General features: G+C 43.0%; 1 protein-coding gene across 1 annotated transcript; it reads right to left on the bottom strand.

The window, feature by feature from the left end:
* Positions 1–11,389: 11,389 nt before the first annotated feature.
* Positions 11,390–11,779, bottom strand: LOC137970120 (uncharacterized). The gene has a single exon (XM_068816603.1). The coding sequence runs from the start codon at positions 11,777–11,779 to the stop codon at positions 11,390–11,392; it is 390 nt and encodes a 129-aa protein (XP_068672704.1).
* Positions 11,780–14,331: the final 2,552 nt, after the last annotated feature.

The raw sequence follows: 14,331 nt of genomic DNA on the forward strand, positions 1-14,331 counted from the left end.
ATCTTTAGAAGCTCTGATAAGTTTACATGATGCCTGGAGGACCTATACATATGACTAGAACAGAAACGAAAGGAGAGCGAAGGAGAACGACAATGACAAAAAGAAGACCAGTCATAGCTCATACTTAGTGAAAGAAGTTACTCCACAAATTCTTTCCTTGGGCACTAAACCGTTTGTTATTTTTACGGATGCGTTATTTAAAGTGGATGCGTATTTTTAAAAAGTGGTTTAATCGGTTTTTACTTTGTTCAGGAATGAAACTCGAATTTTTATTGACAACTGGAATTAAGTAACAATTATCTGTACTATTTTGAACACAAAGATAAAGTTGAATTGTTTGTTTTCCTTTAAAATGCGAGCGAACAAGACTAGTGCTTTTTTAATCCGTTTGCCCAAATGGTTTTAGACGTGCCTCGACAGTGATTTTGCCCTTATATTATAAACACGTAATCGAAATGAGTTCTGGTAAAGTTTGGGGGAAATTTCACTAGCTTGTATTTTGCACCTATTAAAAGGTAATTTAGTGTTCGTCCTTTCTTGGTTGCATTGCCGTATTTTGCCGACTCTTGTTCCAGACCAAGCTTGCGTGTTTCAATGAAATAAATCAAAATGTGAATGATCTTGTTTTCAGAGATAAAGTGGAATAAAGTAAATGAGTAAAACTCTTTTTTTTTTTTTACCTTAAACTGGTTTCTAATTTTAACGTGATTCCTTTTCTCTCTATTCCTATTCAGTCGCATCGTTTTCGATGCGGTTACACCTTCTGTTTACACGACACCTATAGAGACTGTTGCTAAAACCGTGTCGATTTGAAACCGCTGCCAAAAGTGGGGCGTTTTCAAAACGATGCGGTTTCATCTGTCGTGTAAACAGCGAAACCGCATCGATTTGAATACGGTTACTATTTCGGCGCGAAATTTGCATTGTACAATTGAAAATAGTGAATTTAGCACGTAGTGCAGCGCTCGCTTATACCATCACGACTTGGATTTTCTGGCGAAAACGTTTCCGTGTAAACGCTTCCAAACCGCATCGATTTTGACGCGGTTTCGAAGTCATGAAACCATGTCGATGTGAAACCGCGTTCGTGTAAACGCTGTCTCAGGTTGTGCTTGTTTCTTTTAAAACTCGTGCGGTTCAACAAAAAATCATTGCCGAACTGGTGAATTCAAAAGTAAATTTCACTCGAAAAACCGATATCACACTCATTGTTTTGCGATTCCTGCGATATCAGTTTTCAGCGTAAAATGTACCATGGAATTCACTAGTTAGGCAATGAATTTTTCTACAGAAGAAAGCAAAGAAAATGATTTAATTATTAAAGCAGCAACCGGAAACATCAAAACGCGGACAATTCGAAACTTTTTATTTTCATTAATCCTACAGGCAGTAAGATTAAATAACCAGGGAGCTCCGCTTTTAGGCTTGGCTAAATCTATATATCAGTCTTTTTATGGGAACTTACCGGCATAGGCGAAGTTGATTTACGTGCAGGTGGACCATCCGTGAAATCTAACCTGGCAGGCTTACATTTGGGTGTAACTCGAGGAGGTGGAGGACGGATAGGAATCTGTGATGGGCGCAGCGGAACTGTAGGACCAGGCTCCTCAGGAATCTTCATCGCAGCAATAGCTTGATCAGAAGCAGTAGAACGTTGCAAATCAGCTGCAGCGCTAAGCTGTAGATCAGACGAAGTAGGAGAAACAGAAATGATGCTCGAGGAATAGACATGCAGGGTCGGCTATTCAAGAGGCGAAAGGAGGGACTGAGACGACTGCCTAGTCTGTGACAACTGAGAGAACTGTGTAGACTGCGAAGACTGCGAAAGCTGTGCGGAGGGCTTCTTTGGGGTGTTCTGGGGCAGTGATGAAGGCTGACCAGAAGATGGCGTCGATGTTGATTGCGATGAGAGGAGAACACGGGAAGGTGTAGGAGGCACATCAGGAGAAGACTCCGAAGGAGGAACATCAGGTAAGGCCTGCGATGAAGGCATTGAAGGAGGCCATCGGAAGAAGGCTCATCAGAGGAGGCGGCGGGAGTGGCTGTGATGGTCGGGACTCTGGAAGGGGAGCAGGAGCAGCAGCATCATTACCAGTGTCAAATTTTTCAGGGCGCCGCCACCAAGATAATTTACAATCGATAGCGTTTTGGCCGTCCTCTTTGCAAACATTGCTCTTGATGTCTTCTTTACAGTCACTGCAGGTGTGACCCAGTTGGTCACAATTAAAACATACCTCGTTAGGGCACACCTTTGCGACATGATCGGGAAGATGTCCCTTCTGTCCCTTGTGTTTGACTCTAAGAAGCTTTCTGCCGAAGCGTAGGAAGGATGCAATCGATTCAGATAGCTCCATTCTAACAACACGTGTTCCATTCTGGATGCCCTCAAAGCCCTGAAGATTACATCTGCGAAAACCGAGGACAGATCCATAGCAGCCGAGACGATGGGCTAAAACTTCATTAGAAAGCTCGAAGGGAGTATCATACACGACAACGAAGGTACACGTAGAAGATGAATTACGATGACTACGGATAAAAGAAGATTTACGAAGGACGAGATCACGGTACTCACTGGTGGAAAACGTCACCGAAACAAAGCCATTAGGATTACATATACGTTGAAGACATCTGATCCCAGCAGCACGGATACCAAAGTTTTTTAGATCGGCAAACACTTGGGGTAAGGAAGTGTCCTTGTCGGAAAGAGAAAAATGTGCCGTACATGATCGCTCGGGCAAAATGTTCCTTTACAGCGGATGAATAGAATCCTTCTCTGTATCAGTAAAAGATTCAGAATTCTTCATTATGTAATCAATTCTGGATTGACTAGACACACTGGAGTGTCGACGACGCCCAGCCATTTAGGCATAAGACGGGATATCAGCAATCTTCATGTTCTGTTCAGTTTCAGAACGGTCCGCCCACCTACGCTAGGGAGCGAGAACATTACCTGCCATACTACTGCAAGAGATACAAAATGACCAAAGCAGCAATACCACAAGCAAAAAACAAACTGGTAGGGCTTCGCCCTGGGATAGCCCTAGGATACGTTGTCCAAACTATCCATGCCTCAGCATTGCGTAGTTAATAAACTAGGAAGGTGTTTTAGGCGCCCGTTTAAGTCGCAGCTCCACATACAAGACATGTGGTAAACTGGGTTGGGATCAGCAAAACTACTCTCCCATGGTAAGCGCGTGGGAAGGTGGATCACATTAAGAGGATCGGTTTTGCTGTTCCCAACCCAGCATACCTCATGTCTTGTATGTGGAACTGCCACTTAAAGGGATGCCTAAAACACTCGCCTGGAATGTTACCTGTGGCCTAGAGAGAAAAAGGGCTAACCCAGGGAAAAGCCCTATCAGTCTGTTATTTCGTCTTGCTTTGGCTTGTGGTATCGCTGCTTTGGCCTTTGGCCTCGCAGTGTTATGTCAAGTACTGATGTTGATCCCCAGCGCAGCTGGGCTGAAGATGTTACCGAAGATGTTTCTGTTGTGTCTTTGGATGATTCTGTTCCTCCGTCTTATGCCCAGATGGCCCGGCTTCGCCGCCGTCCAAGAATGTCGAGTCAGTCTATGGAGGATGATCACATTATGAAAAATGAAGCGCGTCTTTCTGATGCCGAGAAGGATAGGATCCACCCGTTGAATATTCTTTTTGAGCGTCCTTGTACGGCTCACTTTGTCCTTCCTGCCAAAGATACGCCTTTTTCTCAAGTTTTCACTGATTTTAAGAGTTGCGGCATTCGTGCGGCTGGTGTTAGGTGTTTGCAGCGCAGTCCCAATGGTTTTGTATCCATAACGTTTGCTATGTCCAAGTATCGTGATTGTTTTCTTCGTAAGTCCTCGTTTATCTCTCGTCGTGCTCGTCGTAATTCTTCGTCGTTCACTTTCGTGGTAATCTGTGACGCCCCTTATGAGCTCCTAGATGAAGCCCTTTCTCATCGTCTCAGCTATTATGGCTCTGTTCATGGAATTCGTCGGGGTGGTCTCCAGGGTTATGATGGGGTTGTCCTAGTCAATTCCTTCGTTAATGCATTTTGGCAGAAAGCTCCTTAGGATTAAGCACGAAGGTCAAGTCCCCACCTGCCGTAAGTGTCATTTGCCAGACCATGTTGCCAGGGCGTGTGCTAAGGTTGTTGTTTCAACTGTGACAAGCTGGGTCACAACTTTCAGTGACTGTACCGGCTGACATTGACGTTCCTGTTCCTGATCCTCCTCCTTTCACAATCTCCTCCTACTGTTTCAGGTGAAGCCTTCGCTGCTATGGAAATTTCTGAACTTAGTCCGGTTGTTTCGCCTCTTCTGTCTCAGACTTCTGTTCGTGCTTTTGTTTCGCGTGTGGTGTACAAGCGTAAGCCTGCCAGGCTGGACCCTGCTGATGGTCTTTCTCCATGAAAGTCGACTCCTCCCTTACCGGTTAGCTGTGGTAGGAACACTGATAACCCTCATCCTTCCTGAATTCTCAAATTGTTTCCTTAAAATCTAGAGTCTTCCCGACTCCTTTTTACGAGGCCTGTTTGGATACCTTATCAATGGTGTCCGTTGAGTCATCCCCGCCAATGTTAAATCGTCAGTGATCTCAGGTTATTGGACCAGGGTTTTCTCTCGATGGTCAATGGTCTCTCGTCCGGGATTCCTTTACTGAGAATTTTAAGAATGATGTCATTTCGTTGATTATCATCCGTGGTGTACGATTTTCTCTTTAACTGGGGTGTTATCTCTTCTAGTCCGTGCGCCTCTTGTCCCCGACGCTAATTTCCCTTTCGTAAACAAGCGATGCCATTTTGACGGCCGATGTCATTCTTAGTAACCAAGCCTTTTTATTCGGTTAGCTTTCAATAAATCGTTGGGATTAGCTTCATTTAAATACTTTAAAATTGCCAAAGTAAAGGTAGTGTAGAGGCTAAATCCACTTAATTTGCTCTTAAGCCATTGAACCGAGTTCGACATCGTTCTATCATTTTTTCCCATTTTTTTTCTAATTATTTTCTAAGGTACGCTGCTAATCTAGTCCTAGATTAAGTATTTTTTCCTCATTTGCAAACGACAAACTTAACAGTGAAAATTGTTCTAAGTCTCGTCCAAATGCCATTGCTTGTTTACGAAAGGGAAAATTGCGTCCCCGACGTGAGACCATTGACCATTGCTATTCTCAGCGGTCTCACCTCGCACGTATAAAAGGAGATGTGATAGAACGAATGCCATTCTGTCGATCAAGCGAGTAGCTGCAGTTTAGAAATGGCTGACCAGGGCGAACAAGTTCCACAAGTTCCGGCAGGTGAAAGCCTTCTCAAGCAGTCGCCGTCGCGCAACCGCCGCTGCCTCCACCTCCACAGAACCAAGAAGAGCCTGCTAATCCAAATTCCGGTCAAAACGCCGCAGGGGAAGAGGTTACGTTACAGGTTTTCTCAGCATTTTGTTTTGTCGTTTCCAGCAGGTGTTCTTGTATATTGTATCTCCATTGAAGTTTTAAATTTATTTTCAGTTCGTGTTATGCCCTGTTTTGAAACGTTTAGTTTTTAGCTTAGCGGGCAATTCTCGGCCCCGGTTTTGTATTTTGCCCTGCTGATAACGTGTAGCTTGGTTGCCTTGCGGGCTGTTTTAAGTTGTACTCTTCAAGGTCACATTCTGACCTGCTTGACTTACAGTTCCTGTTTTGCTCTGCTGATAACGGGCAGCCTCGCTGCTTTGCGAGCAATTTTACTGAAGTTTGTTGCTGACATTTTTTGTGCCCTACTTCGAAACGTGTAGCTTTCTAGCTTTGAGGGCAACTCTTAGTTGATTTTCCAGTTCCTATTATGCCCTGCTGATAACATCTAGCTTAGTTGCTTCGCTGGCAGATTTAAATTTATTTCCAGTTTATTTTGTGCCCTGCTGGTAACCGTGTAGCTTTCAGGCTTCGCGCGCAATTTTACGTTGGCTTTTTATGTATTTCATGCCATGCTGATCAGGTTTGGCTTAGTTGCTTTGCGGGCTGTTTTGATCTTGCTTCTAAGTTTTGTTGTGCCCTGCTTTGAAACGTGTAACTTCTTAGCTTTGCGGGCAATGTAGATTTCACTCTCCTTTTCACTTTATGCCCCACTGAAACATTAAGCTTAACCTCTTGCGGGCATTTAGAAGTTTGTTTCTGGTTATGTTATACCCTGCTTCTAAACGTTTACGTTTTTAGCTTTGTGGGCAACCTGAAGTTCACTTTCCCGTTTAATCATTACGCCCTGATGGTTATGCGTTATTCTCGTTCTTGTCTAGCTCCACGGAATTTTATGTTTGTTTACCTCGACACGTACTCCAGCATAGAGCGGGTTATTATTTTAGTGCGATCCTTGTTTAATTTCCGTTCTAAATTTTGAATTGTTGTTTTCATTCCTGAATGCTTGTTTTCGCCGCATTGTCTCACTTTAATTGTTTTATTTTCGTATTGTTCTACGCTTATTGTTACATTTAAATTCCAATCATGTTGGAATAAGAGGTGCGCTGCCGATTTACCCGGCTTATTTATCTAGCACAATGTATTCATTTTTTAATATTTCTGTCATCGCAGGATAGTATGGAAAACAGCACTCAATAATTTTGCAACAGATTGACAATAGTTTGGCTATGTTTCTTTGAATATTTCGCGCTGTCGATTAGTACAATAAATTTTAATTTTGCCCCTTGGCATCGAATGCAATCACTTCACTCTCCCTTTCCTTTTTCTTTTCCATATTTGGGCTTTGCAAGAGAAGATTAAATTTTTAGAGAATGCGCAGGGGACCTCTGTACAGGCGTTGATAAACCGCATAACCAATTATGGTAGCTGCAGATTAGAAGACTTCCACAAATATGATGCAGTGGGCCTCGCAGAAGAGCTCGTCTCTGTGGCAAAGACCACTGGCCATGCAAAAGCGGCCAGCTATGACATCATTGCAACCACCCTCAGGGACAAAATCCATTTGTCGAAAGAGCAATTTAAGGCTTACTTCCTGGCTCTTTTGGCAGATAAGGAGTTTACGAGGATCTTTCATGCCATCTTTAAAGTCGATAAGTCATTTAAACGTCCTGCGCCATATTTTCGTACTCAGGCGAGAGGTAATCAAAGGTTTTCCTCTTCCAATCCTCGAGTCACCTTCCATTCTCAAAGGGAAGCTCACTTTCCCTCTCGGATAAGCGGGGCTGAGTTTGTCATTCCCTGGGCCCATATAACTTCCAATTTCTTCTTTTTTTTTCACTTTAACTCATGAACCCTTGCTTTCACGACTGGAAAAAGTGTCCTTGTTTCAACCCCAACGCGGTTAGCATTAATGAATTGCAATGGATAAACATCGATGGATCTGTTATTGATGGCGCCCAGGGGATGACGAACAATACCCATATCGCTAATAACGATATCGCCCAAGTCTTGCAAGGAAATGTTTTGGTGGATACGTCTCGCCTTGTTTTCCGAGATCCAGAACATTTTGTTGTCTGCAGACTGTTCAGCGACGTCGGCTCTAACAGAGAACTACATGGAGATCAACCATCTAAAAACCTTTGTATCCGCCTTTCCACACACTTCCTAATCATTCTGCGTCACGTTGTGATTTTTAGGATGGGGGTCTTGAGTTTGGGAGACTGAGAACGGGAATGTCCTCTGGTCCTGTGGTTTGGGACTTGAGGACACGCTTTAACATAGAGACTGTCGGTGCCCAATCTCAAGCAAGCGTGAGAGAGAGAACGGTGAGAATAGAATACTATTCTCAGCGGTCTCACCTCGCACATATAAAAGGAGATGTGATAGAACGAATGCCATTCTGTCGATCAAGCGAAGTGTTGTAGTACAGAATACAGCTCACAGTATTTTACCCTGGCGTTCTCTGTTTCGCCAATCATCAGGGCTCGTCCTGTTTTCCCTACCCAAACCCTCCCTTTTCCTCTTCAGAACATTCATGAAGGGGACGAGACTGTCGGTGCCCGATCTCAAGCAAGCGTGAGAGAGAGAACGGTGAGAATAGAATACTTTTTAAACTGCTGTAGGGTCAAGAGGGTCTGGTTGCATTTTGCACCAGCCCTCTCCCTGGTGCTTGGTTCCCAGTTTTCTGTAAGTCTTTTAACTGTTTTTTTTCCTTCCCTGGCCCTCTGTTAGTGCTAAGAGGGCCATCATTGCACGCCACTTCGTGAAATCCTCTTTTCAAAAGGACAAAGAAGACCTTGGAGCGATTTTCCGGTTATGTCCGTAATAATTTAAAACAGAGGGTTTTCCTGGATTCTAAGCGCTTTTCTCAATCTCGCTTTCGCGATCTTTGGCTTCTGGACGGTTATTGTGCCGTGGAGAATAGAATTCCCCGCGTTATAATCTAGCTGTACATTTAAATCCCTGTAACCTTTTTGTTTGTGCGCTGTTTGCGGTATCCACTATCAGGGGCTCTCCTTAGGGAATTTGCGCTCTTCATGGACTCTACCGTTAGGGCGCCGCGCTCTGGCGGCTAGCTGCTTACCCCGGCTTTTGGCTTCAATCAGTTTTCCTGTGCTTCCTTTTCTTTAGTGGCGTGTGTTTGTAAAAAGCTTGTTTTAATTTTTATTGTTGTCTTTCAAGGAAAAAAAAAAAAGGCCCAAACATCTTTTCGTTATTGTGGTTGTGATTTCGACCAATTGGCTTTTTTGTTATTTTCTTGGGTCCTGTCCGAAGTAGCTGCCAGGGGGGAACGGCGTGGACCCAACCCTAAATTGAGTGTGCGCATTGTCGTGTCCCTCGTTTGCTAAAAGTCTGTTGGCGTTCTTCCCTGAGGAGATTTATCGTCATGTTGGCTCTTCGGTTGTCTTATAACAGTTTTTGGACGCTGTTGACCTAGAAAAGCTCGTGGCTGTTCAGTTTCTGCGCGGTGTTCTTGTTTGCTTGACCTTTAAGAACTCCGAATCTTGTGATGAAGTGATTCAGCGTGGCTTGTCTTTTGGTGAAACGCCTATTCGTGTTTCACATGCAGATGCGAAAGTTCGCTCCGTCCATCGTCGAGATCTTCCTACAGAAGTTTCGGACGATGATGTCTCCCGTTTCTTCAGTTCTTTTGGTGAAATCGTTTCTGTTGAGCTCAGTAAGTTCGATGGCATCTCCCGCGCTCTACAATGGCAACCATGTTGTTAAGATAGGCTTGAATGATGAATTGCCGTATTTTGTTCGTGTTGGTGATTTTCCTTGTCGCGCGTGGTAGGCTGACCAGCCCCCTCAGTATTCTGTCTGGCGTAAGTTTGGTCATCGTGCCTCAGACTGCCCTCTCTCTGATCTGTACCGGCGTTGTCATCAGCCCGGTCATTTGGCTAGAGAGTGTATGTGGGCCTGGGGCTCTGTTCTGATCCCGGCACAGAAGTTCTTGTTGGTGGTCCTTTCGCTCCTGACGTCGATAGTCCTGAATGCGTTCCTCATTCTGTTGATGGTGTTTCCATGGCATCTGATGATGGAGAGATGGCTTCTGGTGATGAGGAGGTTGCTGCTAAGGCTGCCCCTCCTCAGCCCCGTCCACGTTGTTCTGAAGCTCTTGTTTCTATTACGTCGTCTTCCGCCTCCGTGTCTCCTGTTAAAGTTTCTGCTCCTGCGTCTGTTTCTACTCCGCCGTCTTCCGCCTCCGTTCCTACGTCGTCTGCTGTTCCAGATAATAATAATAATAATAATAATAATAATAATAATAATAATAATAATAATAATAAGAGCTACTTGTGTTAAAGAAAGGAGATGACTACACTACAACCATATCTTGGATAAGGGCGAAGGCATCCTTTGCCATTCTACGATCAGCGAAACCAGGAGAAAAAGAAGAGCAGCCAATATATCTGACATTGAAATTACATCGGAAAGTGCGCAAGCCAGAATTTAAGTAGTAACTTTTTGTCAGTCCAAATTATTTTAGATAGTTTTTATTTTTTTATTTTTATTTTTATTTTTTTATTATCTTTTTGAGGCTTTTTATAATTGTTATTAGCAGTGTTTTTAGATAGTCATTTTTCGACAATTCTCTTTCGTATACAAGAAGAATGTGCATAGGGTATATATTTTAATATTCATATTTTTGAATCTGTAAATAGTCTATGAATAAATAATTATATATAATAATAATACTACTACTAATAATAATAATCATAATAATAACTTTATTCTTAAAAACGCATAATACAAAACATCTCTATGCTTGTTACATGAAATAAAACTATATGCACTCAAGCAGCATGATAATGATAAAATAAATATACATAAGTTCAGATTCACTATTCACTATAAATGTTTAAAATAAGAAAGTCTTAAGATTGGATTTAAAAATATCTACAGAGTTTGCTAATTTAAGGACGTTCGCGCCCATTGCTACTGCGCATTTTTTCGCGCATGTCACGCACACGTCATTCATCGCAGACCACGCAGGTAAACACGATGCTAAAGGCGCAAAAATTTTCCACAAGAATAGAACGCGAAAGTATGTGGCATCATGGGATAGCTGTGGACCCAGGTCTTCTCGCAAATGTCACGCAATGGCGTGACAGTGCGAATAAACAATCGCTTTGAGAACTTCGCAGCGATTTTACTCTATTGAATGCTCGGTGACCCCCATTTTTCTTTCCGTAGATCACTTCCTTTCTTGATTTTGTCCATTTTAACAAAAAACAAAAAAAATCTGTACGTGAGAAGTTACAAATATTTGGCCTTTTATGCTCTCGTGCGACCGAAGTTTTATTTCTTAGACTAATATGTGTCGTTTTTCAAGGTCTATTTCACCTCAGAAAAAGACATCAGCTGCAAAGGTTAATTTAGTTATATTAGTTATGTTGAACTGAGTACGTTTACCTGATCTAAATGTCACTAATGTAGATTTTTTATTGCTGACAGTTGTAAGCTAAGATCGTCTTAAAGTAACGCAATCTTCTAAAAATGCACCTCATGATCTCGAAAACGAGCACGGTGACCCCCCATTTTTTTTGCCTTTTTGGCAAAAGTAGGTCATTACCTTTCTGCGTGGCGAGTTTTAAAAAAATCTGTACGTGGGAACGTTTTGGGCGCGAACGTCCTTAAGATCTAGCGACAAAGTTTTCCGTAATTCAGGCCCGGCGACGGAAAATGCTCTATGTCCATAGGTTTTCGAGTTCGTGCGAGGGCCTGCTTTTCCTGTGGAGCGTAAGCTGCGAGAGGTGGTATAACCTGAGACGAGATCAGACAGGTACTTCGGAGCTAACCCATTTTTTACTTTATAAATGAGTAGTAGAATTGTATACTGGATGCCGGCACGTACAATGGAGGCTCTTCAGGATGTCACTGATGTAGTCTTCTTTTTTGGGTCTTGCAACCACTCTGGCGGCAGCATTCAAAACACGTTGTAGCTTTTTAACTTCAATTTCAGATAGACCATAAAGCCAACCGTTACACTGATCTAATCGTGTGGTAACAAAAGCGTGAACTAGCTTTTCAGCTTGCGATTGATCTTGCTGATGTTACTTAGTGCAATAAAAGAAGGTTTGCAGGTGTTGTTAATGTGCTGCTTGAAGGAAAGACAAGAGTCAGACACCACTCCCACGTTACGGGCCTCATATTTAGGCTTGAAAGTTAAACCTCCGCTGACAATCTCAGGTTTGGGAGAAATAGATCGAGAAAACTTTGAGTGAATTTGTAGAATTTCAGTCTTTCCATCGTTCAAGACGAGGTTGTGGCGAACACACCATGACTTAATGTCCTGTAAACAGGCATCAAGATCAACTGTTCCTGCGTCATGCTGCTGCTTGTCGATAATAATGTAGACTTGAGTATCGTCTGCGTACATCATGGCAGAGATGCCATGAGACGAGAACATGTCTTCAAGTTTTGCGACGTACAGACAGAAAAGAATAGAACCAAGGAGCGTGCCCTGAGGTACACCAGAGACTAGAGGATATGGATCTGATAGCTTGCCACGGATGCTGATACGCTGGGTGCGGTTGTGAGATCACAGTTCCAGAAAAACTGAACCGCCCAGTTACGCAAATGATCGTAGCTGATTTATTTGCCGTTTGGCAAGACATGGCGTTTTCAATAAATAAACTAGGTAGGAATTTCAAGCAATGTGTTCAAAACTGCAAAAGACAAAATGCCCGTACGCGTTGCTTACTTTGCTTCCGGTGAGGTGTTTGCGGAGTGGCGCCAAAACGTTCCAAAGTGGGCGGGTAAACTTCCAAAATTTCACTGTCAAAACTTTGAGTTTTGACTGGCCAGCAGCAGCATGTTTTTGTCAAGTGTGTGGACAGGTAGTTGCAAGCGGCGGTATTTCTTATAATGATTGTAGGCTTTTTGTTATCTTGTGCCGGTCATGGCTGCTAATTGACAGGGTGAAATGGTTGTGTGCATGTTTGATGTGTTGGCCACACCGGGTTAGTGTTAGCGTGTGTCACCTTGCTTTTCTTGTTGTTTGTATCATTAACCGCTGAGAAGCTTATTAATCGAACGCGGGCTCACTTTCTTTATTGATGGTTTGCATCTGATGTCACGGCGGCCATGTTCATTTGAACCCACAATGACCAGCTCCTAATAATATCACAGGCGCGCCAAGCTCAGTTTGAGGGAAGTATAAGGATTTGTATGGGAATCCCGATAAAAGATTAAGAAGATAGTTATATGAAAACATTCTCAATTAAAAAGCCTTACTTTATTGCCATTGTGGGTAGCTGCCTTCCCGTATGGTCATTTTCCAGATCCAACTCGATTTGAGCAATATCCCAAGGCTGCACACTCTATTCTGGGGAGCTCACCAATTTGAGTTAATTGCAAACATTTCTGTATAAAAATGTTCACACGGTCACATTTCCACATCAGAATCAATTGACAAAGATTGAACTTTCATTTCAACCCACCATCCACGCAATAGCAGTCCTGCAAGCGACCTTAGGCGGTAGTTTGTTCACTCGATTGCAAGAAAACACCTTCCGAGGGATGCCCTTTACCAATTAAGTGGCCACGGCTTCGGCCGTTGGATAACAAACGGAGCCTTACTGGGGTGGCAGACCGTAGTTTGTGAACAGCAATTTTCTTTATGCGTCGGTATGTGACTGTTCGGACTGTTCGTTGATCTTTCGCAACAGACGATTGATAGACTTTGTATGGGAAAATTAAGTTTGAGCTTATAAACGCTAAACTGAGAGATGTAAATGTAGAAGTGAACTCCACTTACCTCTACGTACGGTTATTCTTGTTTCTTCTGTGAGATCGGAGCGCAAACTGTGATCGTCTTAGACAGGTTTGTGGCTTACGAATTTTTACGATGTCGTTGGTTGCCATTTTCTGTCATGAAGCAAAGTATAGCCGGTGACTCCCCGCCATCTCGTCCTACAAATTGTTCTCGCATCACAAAGCAACGGACCGAATCGCCATAAAAAACATCACAGCCTTAAAGGGCGGATTAATCTCCTATCACATCAACTCCACTCCGGGATCGCACCGCAGTTATTGGCGGATAAATTCCAAATAATGTTCGGCTTTCTAGAATCTTCCCATGCGCTCGTTTCTTTAGCGATTCGGTCCGTTGCTTTGTGATACGAGAACAATTTGTGGGACGAGATGGCCGCACATCGACCTTGCATCGCATCATGAGGGGAAATGACAACCAACGACATCGTAAAAATTCATACACCACAAACCCGTCTAAAATGGTCACAGTTTGCGCTCCGATTGCACAGAAAAAAAGAGGACAACCGTAAGTAGAGGTAAGTGAAGTTTATTTCTACATTTACATCTTACTTTAGCATTTATAAACTCAAAGTTAATTTTCCCATACAAAATCGCCAGAAATCGCCAGAAATCTAAATGTGCAGTTGGAGAAAGCTTACCGTGTATTTGGGGTCCCTAAGCTTTCCCTCAACTTCCCTTATCTTAAGCCCTCACCCTTACCCCCACCCCGGAATAGTCATGCCGTCCAAATTCAATAACACATTTGCTACGAAATCAGTGGTTATTGTGCATATCATTCCTCCATTAGAAAGCTTTAATAGAAAAATTTCCTCCGGGCGTCAGGAATCAAAACTCGAAACTGAGTCGGTTAGCGAGGACACTCTTGCCATCGAGAATGCGGCGTTACGTTCACGTCGCCGGAATACCCATTGGGACATTATGGAACGTGGATAAATATGCTATCCTCCGAAGTTTACAAGAAAATGTGATAGCAATCTTTGTAAACGAAGCTCGCTGTATTAGCCAATGTATTTTAGAATCTTAATCACATCTTCTTCATTAATACCTGTACATGTATGTGCTTCATCGCCTTTAGCCGTTAATCAGAATAGGGGATGGAATTTCCCCTGTATTTATTTCTTTCGAAAATTAAGTTAATGCAACAAGAAGAATAAGACTAATGATACCTGACAACAATAGGACAAT

The sequence above is a fragment of the Montipora foliosa genome, chromosome 1, assembly GCF_036669935.1.
Source record: "Montipora foliosa isolate CH-2021 chromosome 1, ASM3666993v2, whole genome shotgun sequence".
NCBI lineage: Eukaryota > Metazoa > Cnidaria > Anthozoa > Scleractinia > Acroporidae > Montipora > Montipora foliosa.